Source organism: Mesoplodon bidens, assembly GCF_964165515.1.
Source record: "Mesoplodon bidens genome assembly, chromosome: 7".
Taxonomy (NCBI): Eukaryota; Metazoa; Chordata; class Mammalia; order Artiodactyla; family Ziphiidae; genus Mesoplodon; species Mesoplodon bidens.
The window spans coordinates 56,795,245-56,817,539 of record NC_138164.1 but is presented as its reverse complement, the minus strand read 5'-3'; the positions used below and the strand labels follow the sequence as shown (position 1 = coordinate 56,817,539).

The 22,295-nt window shown below is 46.9% G+C and overlaps 1 protein-coding gene across 7 annotated transcripts in view; it reads left to right on the top strand.

Moving 5' to 3' along the window:
• LOC308620440 (synaptotagmin-9) overlaps positions 1 to 22,295 on the top strand; it is a 389,294-nt gene that overhangs the window by 162,077 nt on the left and 204,922 nt on the right. The window contains exon 7 of one of the 7 annotated variants that reach the window (XM_081240000.1): positions 12,337 to 12,562. The exons of the other annotated variants lie outside the window; for them this stretch is intronic. Within the exon in view, the coding sequence (XP_081096126.1) occupies positions 12,337 to 12,537 (201 nt within the window). The 3' untranslated portion in view covers positions 12,538 to 12,562. Of the gene's footprint in view, positions 1 to 12,336; positions 12,563 to 22,295 lie in introns of those variants that run through there. 7 annotated transcript variants of the gene reach the window in all.

The window sequence follows — 22,295 nt, the reverse complement described above, 5'->3', positions numbered from 1 at the left end:
GTGTGGACTTGTCCTGCCCAGGAGTACATTTGGTGAGTGTTGGATTTGGGCCACTCTATTTGTTTTCACTTAGTTTGTCACAGTCTAGCTGTGCTTAAGATGAAACCTTAAAATGGTGGGAATGTCTCTGAATAGAAAAGAAGCTAGAGTGAGCAGAACAACACAAGTAGAAATGATGTTTATCCCACAGAGAGGAGTCCAGAGTTTCTGGAAGAGAAACAATAGATGAAGAAGAAGCCCTAAGAATATGGGTGTGAAGAATGCTGCTTGGAGGAGAGCTTAAAAGACCCTGGTTGGTGACTCCCCGTTGGGGGGCATAGAGCAGCTGTGCATGGGCCCCAAAGATTTGACAGCAAGATGCCTTCCTGATGGTGAATAAGGTATAACTAAGAGTTAGCCGAAATTGGGCGAACTGACGGCTTCTCCTGGCCAGAGACAACCCACTAGGAGCAAACAGTTGCATCTTCAGACACGATGATCTTGGGGTGGAAAATGCAGGACTTGAGAACACAGGTGCTATTTTCATCACTTCTTCCCATCGCCCTTTGGGACTCCGGAAGACCTAGGAACATCTCAAAGAAGATCAACAGTTACCTAAAAAGATCAGGTTGATATTTAGCTGAGGCTATGAACCCTGGCTTAACATCTAGAAGACACCATTCTTAGCCAAGAGTGCAGAAGATCTTATATAGACGGGGGACTGGTGATTGATGAGTTAGTCTCATCAGAAGGATTTAAAAATGAATAGCAGGAGGAAAAGGGAAACAACAGAACAAAACAGATAACCCATTAGACCAGTTGCTATGAATGACATTAAATGGGATGTGGAAAAAAGAGTTTCAGGACAGGCAGTGCCCAGGAAGGAAGACCAAAAGCCTAGCTGTAAGTGGCCTTAGGTATCCCAATGCATCCCTCACAGAGAACAAACACTAACCCAGAGCAAGGTCTGCAGGCACCCAAGCATGTCAAGAGACCACTTAGAAATGGGCAGACTAATGTGCTCTGTCTGCCTGGAAAGCTGTGCATCTGAGGCAGAAGACTCATTGAGAAACAGATGCGTGGGTCTTAGCAGAAATGACCGCACTGTGGGAGTATCACAGGTAGAGGTGATGCTTTCCTGAAACAAATCCTAGCACCAGTGCAGAGATTAAAGCTCATCCTGAGGGAGAAGCTCACTGAAAAGACATTTCCTGGAAGTCTTTGTTGGTTGAAAACAGAGGATCTGACAAGTTCATGAGTTGCTTTGCTGGCAGGATAAATCAGTTAGAATACTTCTGATGTAAAAAAACAGAGGGAGGGGGGAGGGGCAAATTAGGGGTATGGGATCCAGAAATACAAACTACTGTGTATAAAATAGGTAAACAACAAGGATATATTGTATAGCACAGGGAATTGCTGCTGTTATATTAACTTTTAATGGAGTATAATCTGTAAAAATGCTGAATTACTATGCTGTACACCTGAAACTAATGTAATATTGTAAATCAACTATTCTTCTTTTTTTTTTTTAAAGAACGGAAATCCTGACACAAACTGGATTAAACAATGAGAAATGTATCATCTGGCTAAGGAATTAGAGGTAGATAGGGCTCCGGGATGGTAGATTCAGGAGCTAATCATGGAGTCAGGAACACTGGATCTTTCCAGGCTGCCGTCTTCAGGTTGGCAGCGAGATGAATGCACTTCCAGGCATTGTGTCCAGACGTGAAAATAACCAGAGGAAAATGCACTTCCTGAAGCTATGGAGCAAGGAATACATTTCTCAAGTCCCCAACTTTCCCCTTGTATGTCATGGTCAAAAGTATGCCAAGTTTAAATCAGTCACTGGCAAAAAGAATGGGATTATGTGGGCCAAACAGGTCCAGCCCTGGAGATGGATTCCCTTCTCATGAGGTGCCTAGGTAGGTGCATGGCAAGAGGTGGGAACCTGGGTGAATTCAGGGTTCACTTAGGAAGAAGGAAATAGGGGGGATGGGTGCTGGGTAGGTCATTAACAGTGTACTTCACCAGGCATCTTCTGATAAATGTAGACAGTAAGGAAAAGTGTATATTAAAATGTGAAGGAGAAGGAGAAAGAAAATATGTAGAAAAATGAGAACTCTTTGGCAAAGTAGAAGTAATGAGAGCCTTAGGAGAACTCCTCTATCATCAGAGAGACTGAGGCAGTGAAGGGGTGTTTGGATATGGTTAGGTTCTCCCATCAGCTTTAGAATAAAGATTTTCAAAACCTCAGAAGAAAAAATAAAGGCTTCTGTTGCTGGAAGCCTTGATGGAGACACTTGAAATATTTGAAAAGCTCTTTCGAATGCTATTCTGGCTGTGCAATCAGAAGTGACAGTAAGGGAGGTGCTCACAGAAACACACAATTTTTTTTTAACATCTTTATTGCAGTATGATCGCTTTACATTGTTGTGTTACTTCCTGCTGTATGACAGAGTGAATCAGCTATACATATACATATGTCCCCATATCTCCTCCCTCTTGCGTCTCCCTCCCTCCCACCCTCCCTATCCCACCCCTCTAGGTGGTCACAAAGCACCAAGCTGATCTCCCTGTGCTATGCGGCTGCTTCCCCCAGCTATCTATTTTACAGTTTGGTAGTGTATATATATACCTGCCACTCTCTCACGTTGTCCCAGCTTCCCCTTCCCCCTCCCCGTGTCCTCAAGTCCATTCTCTACGTCTGCGTCTTTTTCCTGTCCTGCCCCTAGGTTCATCAGAACTATTTTTCTTTTTAGATTCCATAAATATGAGGAGCACACAATTACTGATATTTTACATGGACATGTACAAAAGGTGAAAAGAAACAGTAAGGAAAATGCACTCTTGCCTCTTTCTTACTAACTGGTCTCTCTCAGCACCACTTCTGCCCCTCTGCAGCACTTCCACTGTCTAGAAATGCGAAATTTGCCTGTTTATCTACTTCGCTAAAGGGCCCCACTCCTGAACCTAGAAATCTGCTCATCTCTCTGTACTAGGAAGCTGAGTTTCTTCAAAGAACCAGCGTACTCGGTACAAGGCCACAGGTTTTTCACAGCTAGGACACTGTGAGCTTCATGCAGGAAACTGCTTTGGTTAAAAATACTGGACAGCATGTGCTTCTTCATATTCTCCTGGGCTAAGGACTCCCAAAGCTACTGATATTCTTAGCATCCCAAAGGGATGTGTGTCCTAACGTCTGGGTTAGCTGGCCACGTTACATCCACCAAACCCCAAAAGGCTTCCCCTGATTCGGAGGACATTGTTTTCCAGCCTGGTCAGAGCCCTTTCTTCAGACTGACCATCCCCTTGTCCGTCTAACCTTCCAGCTGTGACTCCCCAGCACTCCCCCAATATCTGCAACTCTGGACTCCGTCATCTGCCCTCCTGGAAAGAAACCATTTTCTAGCCAGTTCCAAAAGCCTCAAGCCAACATAGGCAGGGCAGCAAGTCAAGTCTCGACCAGAGTTTACCAGACCAGTAGCCCTGGCTGAGAACCTCTCCAGGTGAGGGCTGATCCTGGCCGGCAGGAGACTGGCCTGCCCTCCACCTGCCTCCTGTCACACCTCTGCTCACGCCAGCAGCACTCTGCGCTACACGGGAAATCCACTGAGAGGAGGAGCTCTTCTAAAGCCCCAGGGCTCTGCCAGTTCCCATACCTGGCGGCGGGAAGGGGGAAGCTGGAGAGCATCCTTCACAAAACCAGCCCTCGTCTGGTCTTGGCCCTCCCTCCCACTGTTCCTGAGCCCAAACCAGGATGGAACACGGTATCAGGTCTGACTTTCAGGACATTTGTCACCTTAAGGACCAGAGTCAGCACCGGGGGTAAGTTTGAGGCTCCCAAGGATGCTCAGCACGGGCTTGTGCTGCCAACACTGTGGCTCTACACCACATACTTCTTCACCTGTGATCCTGGCCTCAGCTCATCTCCACGCAAACCCCAGCGCTGGCCACCAGCCTCTGTAGCTCCCCACTCAAACTGACCTCCCTCCTTTATGATTCTGGATTTGACTGGACTTCTGTCAGCAGTTTTCTCCAGTCATAGTGGTCTCGCCTAATAGTCACATGGGTGATAGGACCTAAGTGATCTCCTAAGAGCAAATAACCCCGTCCTGGGGCCTCTGCCATCAGCTCTGCTACCCTTTGCTGCCCTCCCCTGGCCATCCATGTCACTGCAGGTGACCCTTCAGTGCTCTGATGGCTTCATTGGTGTGCTCATTCTTTTTCTCTTTTAATCTACTTATCTATTTATTTATTTTTGGCTGAGTTGGGTCTTTTGTTGCTGCGCGGGCTTTCTCTAGTTGCAGCCAGTGGGGGCTACTCTTCGTTGCGGTGCGCAGGCTTCTCGTTGCGGTGGCTTCTCTTGTTGCGGAGCAAGGGCTCTAGGTGCGTGGGCTTCAGCAGTTGTGGCACATGGGCTCAGTAGTTGTGGCTCGCAGGCTCAGTAGTTGTGCCACACGGGCTTAGTTTCTCCATGGCATGTGGGATCTTCCCAGAGCAGGGCTCGAACCCGTGTCCCCTGCATAGGCAGGTGGATTCTTAACCACTGCGCCACCAGGGAAGCCCTGGTGTGCTCATTCTGAAGCATTTATTTAGGGCCCCTCTGTAGTATCCAATGTGTAGACAAAGGATTTGGCAATAAAAGTATGTGGAGCTTGCCTTGCACAAGCACACAGTCTACTGAGGAAAAGTGAACAGAGAGAGAGAGAGAGGGAATGAATGAATATGAATGAATGGGAGAAGAATGAATGAATTCCAGGGTACCCCTGTGAAGCCTAGATTTACTCATCATTCCACAAACTCCCCTGCCTTGCACCTTCGCCTGACAAAGTCCTTGGAGTTGAGCACCGTTTCCCCTTTAGGGGTGGAAATGGGGACCTTTGACACCCGCCCTGCTCCAAGTAGTGGAATGTGTTGGTCACATCTGTCTTCTTCCTCCCTAGCATTTGATGGTTTGTTTTCATTCATAAACCAAATATTTCTGAGCAGGTGGTGAGCATTCTGCCAGGCACTGGAGATACAGAGGGCAAATGCTAATCCCATCCCCCATGGAATTTACAGTCCAGCTAAGGATGTCTACATAAGTAGATCATGTGACAGATTGTTTGATAACAGCTTTGATAAGTGTTACCTGGTGCTGTGTTCTGTCTTGTTCACACCCAGTAAGAGCCCTGCAAGAATAGGGTATGGGGTCCATGGTTTGGGGTAGAAGAGATGAACCACAGAGGAGCACAGCCTGTGCACACAGTAGAAAGTGTCTCAGAAAGTGCTGAGTGCATGAAAGCGGCTACAGAGAACCAAGCCCATTGTTTCCCATGAGCTCTGCTGAAATCGGCAGCTCCTGTGTTCACCCCTTACCTGCAGCATGCCCACCCCAGCCTCTTCTATCCACCTACCTCCTCTCCAGATGCAGGTCCAGGTGTATGAAACTGCTGGCCAGGACCTTTGCCAGGTTCCTGGTCAAGTCGAGGACAATTCAAGAGCCACAGTCCAATATTGCAGGGGCTGTGTCTGCTGTGTTCACCAAGGCGTCCCCAGTCCTCCTCACAGCACCCAGCACATAGGTTGTACCTGGTAGTTCTGTGATGGTTGTTGAATGAACACATGAATTCTGCATAACTATCCAGACAGGAGCTTAGCTTCTGCAAGGAACTTAATCGTGATTGGGCTCATTTGATCAATAGAGACAGCTCTCCTGGTTCACTGTAGCCAGAAGTGGATTTATAAGCTAATTTGGTGTATTGGCTGCAAAAAGGGTGTAGACCCTGAGTTGTGGTGACCCCAGGGGTCAACCTCCAGGGCAAGGAGAGCTCCGCCATCATCCCCGAGCTGAGATTTAAGGGCACCCCTTTGTTCAGCCTGCTCTCAGCCCGCAGGGGTAGATCTGCATGAGCTGGCTGGTTTGAGGAATCTTCCCGGTAAAGAAGGGGCTGGAGGAAGGGTCACCCACAGCAGGGGAGAGAGAGCAGCGTGCACTGAGGGCCAGGGGTACAGAGCAACCGTGAGAACAAGCTCCCGAGGTTTGGGAGAGGAGGCTTTGCCAGGGCGGTGCTTCACTGCGAGGGCCTAGTGAGCCCTGGGCTGGGAGTGACCAACTTTTACTCAAAGATCCAGCAGGGGCTGCAGCACATTTTGCTTAAAACTACAGCTGGTTTGTAATTTCAGCTTCAGACAGTAATTACAGCTGCTGGGGCTCCTTGGAGAGAGAATTACGGAAAGGATTCAGCACATTCATTTTATCTACACACTCAACCATCAATTAAATCATTACCGTCTAATCCTATTCCAGAGTCTAGAAATGGTCTGTGAATGTATAATTTTGAAGGCACCGAAGTTTGTTTGCGGATGGTTTTAAGTGAAAACTTGCCCCATTTCCAGAGCCCACGTGTATGCTTTCCCGTGGAGGCAGAGCCAAGGGAAGGTCCGGGTCTCCTGGTGGCCGTCTCCCCGGGCCCTGCTGCAGGAGGGCAGGAGGGGCGCAGGCTTTTGCCTTTCATCTCCCTGTGATTTTGCAGAGCAGACTTACCACTGGGACCTAGAGGAACCTGGGGGCAGAAGGGAGGGGGTTTGGTTTGTTTTGGTTTGGTTGCCAAGAGGCCTCCAGGAGAGTCCCCCCTGCTGGACTTTTGCAGGGGCCCTGGGCCACCACCCACTAGCTCAAAGGCAGGGACGAGGTCTTTTCACTGTGGGAACCGGAAGCTTATGATATTTAGAAGCAGGGGCTCTGGAGTCAGATCCCCGGGCTCACATTTCTGCTCTCCCACTTGCCAGCTGTGTGTCCTTGAGCCAGTCTTTGAAACTCTCCAAGCCTTAGATTATTCAACATTGTGATGGTACAATAATAGGCCCTGCCTAGTAGAGCTGTTGTGAGACTTAAACATGAAAAAATAATATAGCATGTTCAACACAGTGTCTGGCACTTAACGGGTGCTAGGGAGCTTGGAATCATCGGTGTTAGTCAGCATACAAGTGGGTACCAGGGAAGGAGAGAAGCAAAGGGAGAACCAGAGTGCCCAAAAATGTGCCGCCGCGAGGCCCAGCGGCTTCTGAGAGCATGTGGCGCCAGCCTTGGGCTTCACAGCTGCTTCCCCTCCAACCCTGACCTCCCTCGGTGGTGACCCACTCAGAAGCCCCTTGCTCTGCGACCCTATCCTTTCTGAGCCTGCGCTCCCTCAGCCGCTGCCCCCGTGCTTCTCCAGGAACCTGACCGCACTGCTCTGGCAGCTCCCCGAACAAGCCTTCTTCCCTCCCAAACCTCTGACGGCCCTGTTCTGTGTCTCTCAGATGTTTTCGTGGGCTCACAGTTGGATACAGTTATGCCCCAAGTTTCTGTCTTAAGCTGCTTTCTGTTCTTCTACATCAGTTGGGGGCCAGGGGGCTGCTGACCCACAGGACTCAGTTGCTTCCCTGCCTCGTGATACCAGAGAGACAACTTCTCTTAATAGGCAGGGCTCTTGGGCCAGATCAGCTCTTCTGACTCTGTGCCTAAATCTGGGATCCCAGAGACACTGTCTACACCGGAGGTGCTGGGGAAGTCCCCTGTTTGGGAGCCGACTCTTCCAGACTGCTGCAGCAGCCCCCTGGCCAGTGTCTGGGCTTAGGCCATCCTGTCCTGCTGTCCATAGCATGGGGCTCTTTCCGCTGAGCTTGCTAAAAAGCCCAACTCTTGCGGCCAGCATGGAACTGGCCTCTGGGGCTGGCTCCTGCCCCTGCACGAGCAGTAACTATGTGGCAGCCCCAGACCGGGAACCAGCCCCCAGCACAGCACCATCCAGGGGCCAGACTGGCCTGGAGGGCACCCATCTCATCTTACAGCTATGCCCGGCCCTGAGCCAGGGCTGCAGAGCAAATGAGAGGACACAACAGAGCCAGATGTTCGTGGATGATCATCGTTATTGTTGGAAGGATTGTAAAGTGGAGCTTGTTTTTCAACTACCTTCTAGAGTTGTACGAATTAAGTGAATTAGTAAATGTAAAGCAATTAAAAGAGTGCCTAGTACCTAGTGGAAGCTTAAGAGATATTAACTATCATTACTGTCATTATTATTAAAGTAGGAGCCAGGCCCCCAGGGCTGTTGGATTGCTGGCCAGAAACACTAGGCGGACCTTGATTCTCCTGCTTTGGGACCTCCCAGAAGGGCCTTCTGTGGGGCTTGTCCTCCCATCCAGTGTCTCCAGGCCCAGTGACATCATGGCAGCTTCCTGACTCCTAAACTCAGCATTTGGTGCCACAGGGTGGTCCCTTAAGAACCTGGACCCTGGAATTCCCAGAGCAAGGGAAGGAAAAGCCCTCCCTGGCATTCCCGCTTGACACCTACCAGCCACATGGCCCTTGTGTCAACTCCCTCAAGGAGAAGTGGCGGGTGGATACCCCGAGCTCCCTGTGGGAGGCACAAGGCTTCTCCTCCCTTCTTCCTGGATCATGTGGGCAGGTGGTCGCTGCCTGCCTTTCTGTCTGTGAGCCACCTTGGTCCTGGTCAGCCCCCTGGGCCTCTTGCAATGACTCCAGAGTAACAGAATGACGCCCATCCAGGGAGCAGTAAAGGCTCAGTCCTTGAGAGGAGCTAGGGAAGGACGCACAGGGCACACCCATACCGGCACCACCTGCGGTGTCCACCCCGGGTCCCAGCAGAACCTGGCCATGACCGCGACATCACCTGTACTCCTGGGGCCCAAGGGCTCACACATCCTGCTGTCCTTTTGCTTTGGCCTGCGGGGATTGGTGACTTGGAAGTATGTGCGTCTGCAGGGCTGGCGAGAGCACTGGCTGACAGATGCTAAGGCTTTCCGCTGCGGTACCATGGTATATTTTGGAGTCTGACCAGTCTCGACTTAGTATCAGAGCCCCTCTGAGCAGGAGACATGCAGCCGGCTCCCCTGTGCCCTGGTGAGTGCATCTGGGAATTGCCTGCCAGCTTCATGTCTCCCGGGCACCCCGCCCCAATTCTGTCTTTCCCTCTCACTCTCCCTGGCTTCCTTTCACAGGGTAGAACCCAGGTTCCTTAGAGTGCACACAGAGCCCTTCACAGCCGGGCTTCTCTCTCTCTCTCTCTCTCTCTCTCTCTCTCTCTCTCTCTCTCTCTCTCTCTCTCTCTCTCTCGTCAGAGTCCACCCCGCCCCTCGACATATTATGCCCCAACCACACCACACCAGCTAATTCTAGGATGCAGAGACGCTGCGCTGTGGTGTCGCTCTGCTTTTGCATGTGCCGTTCCATCTGCCTGGGACACCTCCCCAGAACGATGGTGCAGACTCCTTTAGGATACAACCCAAGCATAGCCTCCTCTCTGTGTAAATACCTACGTGATAGCTCGCATAAGGCTGCGTTGTAACTTTGTGTTTGTTTTCCTGATTAGACGTTGAGTTCCCTGGGAGCAGGGATGGAATCTCATGTGTCTCTGAGTCCCTACAGCCTTGGGTAGACCCCGCCTCATGAGGAGGTGCTCGGAATTGGCTGAAGGAGAGAAAGACAGATGAAGGGAAGGAGGGAGGCAAGAAGGCAGGGCCTAGCTTCCCACGTGCTCAGCATGAGTTGCACAAACCCCTTTCCTGACTCCCAGACCGGGGGTCCTTCACTGACACTCAGTGCACGATTCTGGAAGTTTACGTGTTTCAACTTCTACCCACTGAAAGGTGAATGGAAACACAGACAGCATCCCGTGCTTTGACCGACAGTATGGGATCTCCTGCTCTGGAAGGGCTTTTAGGAAAAGTCTGAACAGTCCACAAAGAGAGAAATACAGCTGGGCTTCAGGGTCCTGCAGACTTTGGGATATTTCGCATTCCGAGATGATTTTGTAACTTTGCTTGTCAACCTGAGAAGGCACGAGATGGCGAGGCAGCAGGGAGGGAGGACAGTGGGCAGAGGAGGCCATGGCATCAAAAGGACTTCAGAACCACCTGCCTCTGTCTCACATCTCTTCTGCAAACCGCCTTTGCTGTGCGAGGAAGCCGTGCTCAGGTGTGGAGGTCTAGCCCGAGGCTTGCGGGAAACATTATTGCCTTTGAAGCCTCCTATGAGACGAGCAGTGTGTACACAGACCCCTCACGGGGTCTTATCTTCTCCACTCAGAGCTCTAGTCCCGGCCGCACTGGCCACACAGTGGAGACCAGGGTAGCAGCACACACCTCCTGCTCCAGAGAAGAAAGCATCCCATGCATGTGCTTGTGCCTGCTTCAGCGAAACGACTGTGCTTTACTTATTGCAGTTTCACGCTATGATTATCCCACTTCAATCTATGCTGAAAATACCAACTGTACCCACCGTCTCCAACGTTATGTAGCGCATGGATTTCGTTTTCCAGACTTCAATGAAATCGTTTGATAAAATGGCAAAATCCCCTCTGCTTCAGAGCACAAAGAATTCTCTCAAAATAACTCACCTTTTATATAAATAACCCACCTCCGAGATAATTCTGCAGTAGGCACGCTAAGTCAGAGGCTGCATCTCTAAAGCTTTTCCAGAGATCTGCATTACTCTCCTCACCCGCCACTGCCACCATATGCCCAGCTCTGGTGTCACAGTGGGATGTGTTGGCGCCCAAGTGGGACACCTCCCTGGCCTGGTTATTAGTGTGGGGCTGGGGGGTGGAAGGGAAAACCGGAGCAGCACAGATGAAGGGGGCGGCCAAGAGGCCCTCTACCCTCGACCTCTCCTCCTGGTGGCAGCAGGAGGAGAGGTGGAGGGTAGACGGGTGGTATTACAAGAAGGTGTAGGAACAAAGGCATCAGGGAGCAAAAGAGACGATGCCACCACCCCACCCTGAGGTATGGAGAGTTCAAGGGATCGAAAGAGAGGGTGGCAGAGTCGTGACTTCAGAGAGAAGCAGGATTGACTTAAGGGGAGGAGAGGGATGGAGTCTTTGATAAAGGTCAAGGATGGACAGCAGATGGAAAGCCCGAGAGGAGGACTGGGGATGGTTCAAAGGGGGGATTCATTCGTGGCAGGGGAAGTACAGGATAGGATGTGGGGAGCAGTAGGGAGAGGAGAGGTTACTGGACAGTGTGGGTGGAAGGTGAGGTAGTGAGGCCTGGTAGGTTTGGTCTCAGGGGCCAAGTATGCCTTACCTGGAGGAAGTAGGGTGACCAGGCTGCCCCGGGGGTGGAAAGATAAAGCCACAAGCTCTCCCAACCCAGCTGCTCTCCCAGAGTTGTTTGAGAGGGGACCTGAGCCATCTCTCACCTGTGCGTCCACGCGTTCATCACCCCATGTTCATGAGCCTTGGGTCTCATGTGCCCCTGGTCTTCCCACCACCTTCAACTCTTACGTGCCTGCCTGACCACCCTCCTCTTCTGCTACCCTGGTCTGTGCCCATCTAGCCTGCCAATCCTGTGTCCCACCTTCTCCCCAGTGCCGGTCACTGGGCTCCTGACAAGCAGGCACACCTTACCTATAATCTGATGCCTCAGATTAATAATAAGACAACATTAGCTTTCCTACATGTGACATCTCCTCCATCCAGGGCACTGTGCTAAGTGCTGTACATGCATCATCCAATTGAACCCTCACCCTGTGAGGTAAACAGTATTATCTCCCCAGATGAAAAAAGTTGAGACTGAACTAACTTATCAGACATCGAGAGGCAAATAAGTGGTAGAGCTAGCATAATGAAGTAGATGGCATTATCTACCATCGTCATATGCCCTCTCCACACTCTCTGAGGGCCTTATACTACAATGACTTGGACTTGGCCCTGTGACTTGCTTTATCCAGTAGACTATGGGTGGGGTGACAGTTCCAAGTGAGGGCTTTAATAAGCATCACATATTTTTATTTGACCCCTTGAGCTTTTGGCCTCTATCATGGGAATTCCCTGGGTCCTGGAACAGTAAGACACAGAAGCAGACCTCTACCTGTCTGGAGCCAGGTCCAGCTGAGCCCAGCAGAGCTGTAGCCAACCCACAAATTTATTGTTGAAAGCAACTAAGATTTGGGGGTTGTTTGTTATTGCAGCAAAAGCTGACTAATCCAGATTTAAACTAAGATGTTTCTGATTCCATACAGAGCTTTTAACATCACAGTGTTCTTCTATGCCATTGCTTCTTGGGCATAGAAACCAAGGCTATTTGGGCTAGATCCAGATGGGGACCTCTCTCCACCCCCTTAGGAAAGGCTGTCTCTTCACCACTTCATCATCAAGTTGAAGTGGGCAACCGATAGCTGTTCCAGGTGCACTCTTCTTTTTCTTCCCCTGCCCTGTTCCTAGAAAAAAAAATTGCAGGAATCTACACATCCCAGCAAATCTTCAGCTTGGAAGAAGACGCAGCTTTATCAGTCAGACACAACCAGGTTGTCACATGCTTGGTCAGCCCTGCTGGTTCTAAAAGATGTTTCCCCTCTGTGCTGTTATTATTCAGCTCAATGAAGACTACAAAACTAAAACAACGCCTAAGAACTTTCCGGAAATTTCTTTTGTATTCATCCTGCTGGCACCATTTCAGTGTTCCTTGACTTCACATTCCCAAATGATTTGTCATGTAAGTGTTTTGCTAATTTACTTCCAGTTGTTTTGTTTCTGCTGTTTCTTCCCCCCACCTAAATCATCTGCTTCAATATAACCATAATTTTCAAAACCAGTAGGATGTGCAGTGAACAATATACAGTAAAACTGATTAACTGAAAGCCCCATTAAAAAAAAAAATCCTAAAAGCTAATGGAGTACTCTTTTTCATTTTAGAAGTCATGTTATATTCTGTAGAGTTTTTCCCACAAATGTGTTTTTCAGTGTTGTATTCTGATAAGGCTAAACTTTGTAGCTGCAAAGATTTGATTCCTTCAGATTGGAACATGACATTCCCTGGTTATCTTAACGGGAAAAGCTCTGAAGTGGACACTTAGGGTTTTTCATATGCAGTGTTTCTTCTCTCCTCTTCTGGTAAAAGAACCCCATTTTCCTTGAGGATCCACTGGCTTCCCTCTGTGTCCATGTGGTTTAGGTAGACCTACCTGGCCACACCCTTGGCCCCAATGCTCTGTGTGCCCTGAGGCTATGTCCAACCTGGCACAATCAGGAGTTGGTTCAGGGCAGGCACATCCTGGCATCACCACCCAGTCAGGTGAGACTGGCCCCAGCATGTGCCTGAGAAGGAGGTCGCCCAGTGCCTGTCATCTCTCCCTCAGGTGCTCTGTGGAAGCGATTTCAGCAGCCCCTCAGTCGTTTCCTTCTCATTCTAAGCCATTCATCTCAGGAAGGAGAACCCAGGTTTGACCAAGTCTTTCTCCTTCAAAAGCTTACATGGAAGCTTTTAGGTAAATAGTCATACCTATTTATGTTTCCTAAATTAATTTTCTATTTTGTACCTTTTCTCCTGATGCTTCCTTGCCCTAGAATACTGTTCCTCTACACTCTCACTGTATAAATCCTACATAATCCTCAGGGTTCAATCTAAGTGCCACCTCTTCTGTGAACTGCACCCCACTTAGCATGAAGTGTTCCCTTAATACTTTGATTGTGACTCACATTGACCACTTACCGCCTCTAGCTTTATAGTTTGTTAAATACATCTGTCTTCTCTCTTGACTGTGAACCCCTTGAGGTCTGAATCAGTTAAGTTCACTGTATTTAACTGATTTGGGCTCATTGCTGACCTTTGCTACAGTGGTGACTGAGGCTTTCCTCTGTGGTCCACAGATAAGTCTCCAGTATGTGGTGATCAGAAGACAGGAGGGGACTGGTCAGTGTGAGCGTGCCTGGGGGAGGATTAAGACAGATGAAGCCTGCACACAGCTACTTACATTGGGTGGAAGCATCCCAAGGAGAAATGCAAGGTACCCACACCTGCAGCAGGCTGGGTGCACCTCCCTCCAATGTCAGGCAAATGAGAGCTTGAGGACATTGGGATCTTGTTCTTTAGCCAGAAAAGGCCCACCATCCATAAAGGTAATATCCTGAAGTCAAGTTCGCAGGTAAACAGATCTAACATCCATTTACTGTGCGCCAGTGTTTAGGGTCAGTTGGCAGTTGGGGGTAGATATATGGCTCTTCATTCATGATCTCTTTGGCATTTGTGGCTCTTTGTTCTTTTTCAGAGCTCCATTTGTCCCTTTTCAGGAAACGCTGAACTTAAAGACTCTAGTCCTATTTGGGGACCAGCCAAATAGAGCTCTCAGGAGCCGAAACCCACTATCTCCTTCCCATCTTCACTACCAGGGTGATGGGGACTACCAAGGCATGAGGGGTGCTTCAGCTGCTCCCACATGCTCACTTGCTCTGGTTTCCCTGCTGTCTTGTGTGCTCTCCAATCCAATCTCCACACTGCTTCTGGGGTCCAAGTCCTAAAACACAAATCTGACCATGTTCCTCCTGTACTTGAAATCCTTCAGTAACTGCCCTTTGTCCAGAACCAGATCAAGTTCTTTATTTTGGCATTCAAAATCCTCTGTGACTCCTCCCTCATCTCCCCCTTGCATTATGTTGAGGCCATGCACAATTATTGGTGGGCCACACCATGCTCTTTATTCACCCCATGGCCCCTACTCCTGCTTTCTCTTCTTTTAGTGTGTGTGCTGTCCTTTCCACCCCTCTTTGCCTGGCTAGATCCAGCTCATCTTTGAAGCGTTCCTGAAGTCATCTTCTTCAGGAAGCATTCTGAAGATCGTCCCACTGTGAGTTAAATGTCTCTTGTCTGAGTTCTCTTCTCCTAGTACCCTGTGCCCACCCCTAACTTAACATGTGGTGTCACTTAATATTATCTGTGTATGAGTCACCTGCAGCACATCCAACTGCTCCTTGAGGATAGAGACTGTTATTCATCATTGTATAACCAGTACCTGGCAAAATGCCTGGCACAAAGTCAGTGTCGAATAATTTCTTGTTGGATAGAATTCCAATTTCTTCTATCTTACAACTTGGAACATGATTGCTGATTTGTTAGAAAGACTCTGCGTGTCATATTTTCAAACATACAGGCATATGGTTCTATTAATATAGAAAAGTAACCCAGGGCTAGCTCTGAAAGCCAAAGAAGCTCCCTTTTCTTGAGGACTAAATGAGCTCTACCTTCCTTCCAGCATTCAGTTCTCCAACTGCAAGATGACGCCCATGAGAGTTAAATCAATGCAATCAAGTTCCCAGTCATTATCACAGGTGATATTTGTGGCAACACAAAAGTGCAAATAGTTCTCATAAATGTCTCTGCAGAAGAATCACCTTAGTTTAAAAGCACGTTGGGAGATCCGTGACTGTTTCCTACAGGAAGCTCAGAATTCCTTCATGGTTGTAATCACCATGCTGGTTGCTTATCTCAGCAATCTTTCAAGATTCCTCTTTGCATTCCTGCATAATTTGTTGTATTATGCCATTCTGTCCAAGTAATGATCAGTCCAGTAAATATTGATTGAGTACCACACTACTCTGGGTATACATCTGTGAGAAAGAAATAGACAAAAACTTTTGCCCTCAGGGGCTTCCCTGGTGGCGCAGTGGTTGAGAGTCCGTCTGCCAATGCAGGGGACACGGGTTCATGCCCCAGTCCGGGAGGATCCCACATGCTGCGGAGCTGCTGGGCCCGTGAGCCATGGCCGCTGAGCCTGCACATCCGGAGCCTGTGCTCTGCAACGGGAGAGGCCACAGCAGTGAGAAGCCCGCGTACTGCAAAAAAAAAAAAAAAAAAATTTTGCCCTCATAAAGCTTATATTCTAGTGAAAGAAACAGAAAATAAACATTGTAAATGAACATAGTATGTAATATTGAAGGTGATAAGTACTACAAAAAATACAAGAAAGTAAAGAGAATCAGAAATGTGGTAGTGGTTTTTTTTTGTTGGTTGGTTGTGTTTTTTAAAGGGAGGTTAATTTTAATAGAGGTAATGGTAGGCCTCAAGAAGAATTCAAACATTTGAGCAAACACTTGAAGGAGATGAGTGAGCAAGCCATGTGGAAATGCAGGCTGAGGGAACAGCCAGCACTGAGGCCTTAAGGAAGTTTGTACAAGGAACAGTGAGGAGAGCAGTGTGGGAGTTGCAGAGGGAGTGAGAGGGAGAGTAATAGGAGTGAGATCAGAACTGTACACAGGGTGGGCAGGTCCTAATTACAAAGAACCTAGTAGATCTTTATAAGGACCTTGGTTCACACTCTGAGATGAACAGGAAAGTCATTGCAGCATTTTGAAGAGAGATATGACATGATCTGGGCTTATAATTGTTCCCTCTGGTTCTGTGCTGGGAATGGACTATATCAGGGCAAGGGTGAAAGTGGGGAGACTTAGGAGTCTGCCACTGTTACCTAGATGGAAACAGTAGAGGCGAGAAGTGATTACATTCTGGTTATATTTTGGAAGGAGACCTATTAGGATTTCCTGATGTAGGGTGTGACAGAGAAGCGAAGCGATGATTCCAATGTTTGGGGCCTGAGCAACTGGAAAGATGGAGTTGCCCTGAAGTGAGCTGAGGAAGACTGCAAGTGGAGCCCCTGTGCAGGGCAGTCAGGAGTTGGACCTACTACATTTGAAGCATCTATTGGATGCATCTACAGGGAGACATCAGTGGCAGTTAGATACAGAAATCTAGATTTCCAGAGGTAGGTCAAACTGTAGTTGTAAAGATGTGGTTGAGATGTAAATGGAGAAGAGAAGAGGCCCAAGGACCAAAAATTGGGACATTCCAACACTTAAAAGTAGGGGAAAGAAGAGAAACCAACAGAGACTAGAAAAGAGAAAGTCACTGTAGTAGTAAGAAACTTGTACTATCCAAAGAGAAGAGAAAAGCAATTGTTTCCAGGAGAAAGGGATGATCAGATCTGTCAGATGTTGCCAATAGGTCAAGTAAAATGAGGACTGAGAACTGACATTGGGTTTATCAATGTGCCAAATATGGTGACATGGGATACTGGGTTAAATAGTGTTCCTCCCCAAATTCCTATCTACCTAGAACCTCAGAATGTGACCTTATTTGGAGATAGTTTTTGTAGATATATGTAGTTAAGTTAAAATGGAGTTGTACTGGGCCCCAAATGATGGGACTGAAATCCAATGACTAGTGTCCTTATAAGAAGACGATGTGAAGACACAGAGAGACACACAGGGAGAATGCAGCATGATAATAGAGACAGGAATTGGAGTGATGCAGCTATAAGCCAAGGAGCCAAGGATTGCCGGTAACCACCAGAAGCTAGGAAGAAGCAAGGGGAAATTCTTACCTACAGCCTTCAGAGGGAGCATGGCCCCACTCAAATGTTGATTTCAGACTTCTGGCTTCCAGAACTGTGAGAGAATAAATCTCTGTTGACTTAAGCCACCCAGTTTGTGGTATTTTGTTATGGCAGCCCTAAGAAACTAATATACTTGGTGTCTTAGCTCAGACTGCCATAACAAAATACCACAGACTGGGGGCCTAAAACGACAGAAATTAATTTTCTCACAGTTCTGGAGGCTGGAAGTTAGAGGTCAGGGTGCCCAGCATGATTGGGTTCTGGTGAAAGCTCTCTTCCTGGATTGCAGGTGGCAGCTTTCTCACTGTGTCCTCACATGGTAGGTAGAGAGAAAGAGAAGAAGAGAGAGCTCTCTGGTGTCTCATCTTATAAGGACACTAATCACATCATGAAGGCCCCACCCTCATGACCTCATCTAACCCTGATTACCTGCTCTGACCCCATCTGCAAAGATGAATTTTGGAGGGTACACAATTCAGTCTGTAGCACTTGGTAAAGCAGTCATTTAACATCTCTGTACCTCAATTTCCTCATCTATAACGTGGGGATAATAGGGGCTTCCCTAGTGGCGCAGTGGTTGAGAGTCTGCCTGCTGATGCAGGGGACGTGGGTTCGCGCCCCGGTCCGGGAGGATCCCATGTGCCGCGGAGCGGCTGGGCCCGTGAGCCATGGCTGCTGAGCCTGCACGTCCAGAGTCTGTGCTCCGCAACGGGAGAGGCCACAACAGTGAGAGGCCCGCGTACTGCAAAAAAAAAAAAAAACTTAAAGTGGGGATAATAATAGAACCCACCTCAAAGAATTGTGATGAGGAGTAAATAGATTAATATATATAATATGCTTAAAACAGTACATACTAAATCCTACATAGTGTTAACTATTATAATGATTATAAATCTAATTTTGTTTTGAAATTAAAATGCTCATTTTTACTTGTTCTTTGCTTAATTCTCAATTAGCTCATTAATTTGACAGATTAAATTTCCCTAGAGTTCTAAAGCCAATTTCACACTTAATCAAATTCTCTTAAATATTTCAAATTAAAGGGAAAAATACCTATAAATCTAGCAAAAAATTCTTCTAATATTTAAGCACTGTTTAAGCAATTGATTGACTATTTTCCCTTAAACATTTCAAACTAAGGTCACAAACTTAAAATGTGATTATATCAAACACTTCAAATATCTAACACAGTATGTGTTAAACAAAATTGTTCTCAAGGACTGTTAACTCCTATAATGGTAATAAATAAAATCTTATACATTTAGATTAAATTGCCTTGAGCATTTCAACATCTTAAAAATCAAATTCATAAATTTAGTATATTGGATTTTCCTAAGCATTTGAATATTGACTATAAATTTAACAAGTTAAGTTCTCCTAAATATATGCACTAAAATCATAAATCTGATAAATTTCTACTATATCATTTCATTAAGCATTTACTTTAAAAACATGAACAAAGCATAAACAAAGCAAAATTGTGTAATTACACTTAAATAAATATGACTTACACAAAAGCATCATTACTTCCTCATTTGTTATTCTTGTATGTTATACCTTTCTGGCATTACAAAGTTACTTTTCCAAATAACAGGAATAGAATTATCTGTTCAAGTCCTCTATAGTGACTGAGATTAGCAGAGATCTGACTCCCAAATTACCAAGGTAGGATACCTGTGCACAGACCTGGGACCGGGCATGGGCTGCCTCCCAGGGAGATCTCACCGAAGCTATGCATTAACAAAGGAAGTCTCTTCTTATGGTTGGCTTCTGCTAGCTGCATTGTCAGTGGGAGACATCCTCAGGCTTTTAAAATGGGATTTTTTTTCCTCAATCCAGTGCATCACATATATCCTAGGACCCTTTCAACTTTCACCCTTACCCAATTTTTTTTTTTTTTTTTCGGTACACGGGCCTCTCACTGTTGTGGCCTCTCCCGTTGCGGAGCACAGGCTCTGGACGTGCAGGCTCAGCGGCCATGGCTCACGGGCCCAGCCGCTCCGCGGCATGTGGGATCTTCCTGGACCGGGGCACGAACCCGTGTCCCCTGCATCGGCAGGCGGACTCTCAACCACTGCGCCACTAGGGAAGCCCACCCAATTTTTTTATCATAACTTCTTTCTTCCTTCCCTGATTTGAGTACATGGAGCTATGTGCGCCTGTGTGCGTGCGTGCACACACACACACACACACACATGCATATGCACACACTGCTTAACAGTTACAATCAAACTTCCTGATAAGACCTCATTTACTCTTTCTTCTTGCTCATCATCCTCGGTTCTCTAGTTATCTGTTGACAACTGAGCTCTTCAAGAGCAGGGTGTGCGTTGGTTATCTTCTTGTTTCTAGTGGTCAACACATTTGCCTGGTGCTCAATAAATGCTTGTTGAACCAATTAATGAATAAATGTACTGAATGTAAACTTGGAGTAACCAACCCAAAAATCCTCTACTTGACTTCATCAGGTAGAAGAAGTTTTTCCTTGCGGCAGTTCCCTAACTTGCCCCTTCATCTGAAAAACCATGACAACACTCTTCTTATCTTATGAACGGTGCCTCACTTATAGCCCTGCTTCTTGCTTGTTTCTGATGAACCCCTCTCAGTAACAGCCTGCTTGTCACACATGTCACCATTCACCACCTTCCCCCCAAGGTTGACCTGACAATGGATCTTAACATGCTTTCCTATGAAGTCTGGACTGTTCAGAGTTCTTTTCTGAACTGAGAATCCTTCTTAGAAAGGCGCCATAGTGGAATTGGCATTCAAGGTGCCATAATTTGCCATCCTGGGCAGAGTACCTAAGAGCACACATTTGGATCCATAAATGCGTGTTGGCAGATCCTGGCTCTGCCATTTACAACCTTTGTTGTTTGGCCTTTCTCAGACTCAGTTACCTCTGTAAAAAAAAAAAGTAATTGTAACATCTGTCACAGAGGGTCGAGGCAAGTATTGAATGAGAGAAGATTTGCAAAGCTCTTAAGATAAAGCAGGGTGCTTGAGTGCTCAATAAAGAGTAGTTATTACCCAAATGGATGCTTCCATTTTCTGTCTTTTGCCCCAATCTCCTGGCTGGAAATGCAGTTACATTCACACTGCTTTCTTTCTTTAACATACTGATTCTTCAAGATGTGAGGGGGAGTGAAGACTAGAGAATGCCCTCCTTGGGGAAATTGGGAAGGGAAGAATCAGATTCTAAGCGGGCCAGGCATGATGTTTCTTCATATATTTGCAGAGCTGTGTTAAGTAATAAATAGTCAATGAAATCCCAAGATTTTTATGTTTATTTAAAAAATAAAATTTTAAAATACAAGTTTAACAGTATTAAGTATAATAAGATTGAATCATGTAATGAGTCACTTCAGTTTTTGACAAGCTTCTTATTTCAAAGCTCTTAGATACTTCCTGTAATCAAAACCCATTTTCCAATTCACAGGCAGATATTATCTAATGATCTACTTAATCTTTTCATGTTCTTCATTTGGGGTCAGTCTCAATGGCCTGTCTCACATCAGCTGTCATTTTTGTGATAGAAATGTCACTTCACATTACAGTTTTCATTGGGACAGTTCTCATCTTTAGTTTCAATTCAATTTAATTCAAATCAAATCCATATGTCTCAGAACAATTGAATTTGCTTAAAATCCCCTCTGTTCAGATAAGATTGTAACCAGTACATCCTGTTGATGCCACTGAAGTTCCTGATACCTTCTAAACCCCTGGCGCTTCCTGATAACAAGGACGCTGCTGCTTCTGCCCCCTGAAATGGGCCCAGTACCAGCACTGGAACCGGCGAGGCAGCCTTACAGCCACCAGTACTTGAACCACCACTGCTGTCTCTGGCCTTGATGCCACAGTCTCCACCACCCCATCCCACCACCATTCCTACTGGGTCATTGCTCTTCTGAACTACAGAAAAATCTTTCCTTATACCTCATTTAACAGAAATCTTGGCTGAGAAACAGCTTATTAGGTTACAAGAATTTAGAAAGATATTGTAATTTGCTTATTTTTTTGTTTGTTTGTTTGGGGTTGGTTGAGTTTTTCAAGTCTTCCTCCCACAAGAGAGGCAAAAAGGACTGAGCCCCAGCACAGTACACCCATGGCATACTCAAAATTGTCCTTCTCCTGGAAAAACTCAACTACTTCTCTTATGCCTGACTTGTATACCTGACTTTCCCTGGGAGAAATTTGTTTACAAAAGCTTTTTTTGTAAGATTCCTGGTAGAAGTGACCTTACCACTCTGCCAGAGGTGTTGAAACTTCTTTAATCCCTTCATCCTGTGGGCTGGCAGACCAAAAGCATTCTGGGGCCTTAGTGGCACTGTCCAGAGTAGGAAAACAAGGATGCTGGGACCAGGCAGGATCAGGGCCCAGAAAACTCACCCAGGTGAAGAAGGGGTAGACCAGTAGGCTGCTCCACAGTATTCCCAGGGGCTGAGCTTGATTCCAGCTAAGAGCACATAAGGAGACTTCACCAAGTGAGCAAAGCACAGTTATAGAGGTCAGTTTGGAGCTGTACTATGATTTGACCACTGGCAGCATGGCCTCTGCTGATGGTATTCCTGAGTATGGGGACTGTTAAAAGATGGGCTGAGGTCATAGCCCAGCCCTCTAAGCAGGCCTTAGGTAAGGCCATAACAAACCAGGTACAGAGGTAGTCCCTAAGGCTGGGCATTTTGGGAGAGCTCTACCCAAAGCAGTCTGGAGGGACTATGCAAATGAAGAGGTGAAACTAAGGTCATAACCGGGAAGAATGGGGTATAGAGCTGAGGGGGCAAGTGAGATACACATGCAGGCCACTGGCCAGGGGAATCCAGAGAAATGGAATAAGAAGGTAGGAAACTGAAGTGGGATATGCAGCACCTGCTGCATGCTGCTACCTTGGATTAGGGTTTCTTAAAGTTACCTCATCTGGCTAGATTTAGAGTATCTAGAAAACCAAGGCAGAAGCTCAGATATATAGACTGAACTTAAACAGTACGTTTAGGAATGATGTAAGTGCTAAACCTTAAACATTTTATTTCATTTTATTTTTTAAATTTTTTTAAATTTAAGTATAGTTGATTTACAATGTTGTGCTAGTTTCTGGTATACAACAAAGTGATTCAGTTATACATATATATATATTCTTTTTCATATTCTTTTCCATTATGGTTTATGGCAGGAT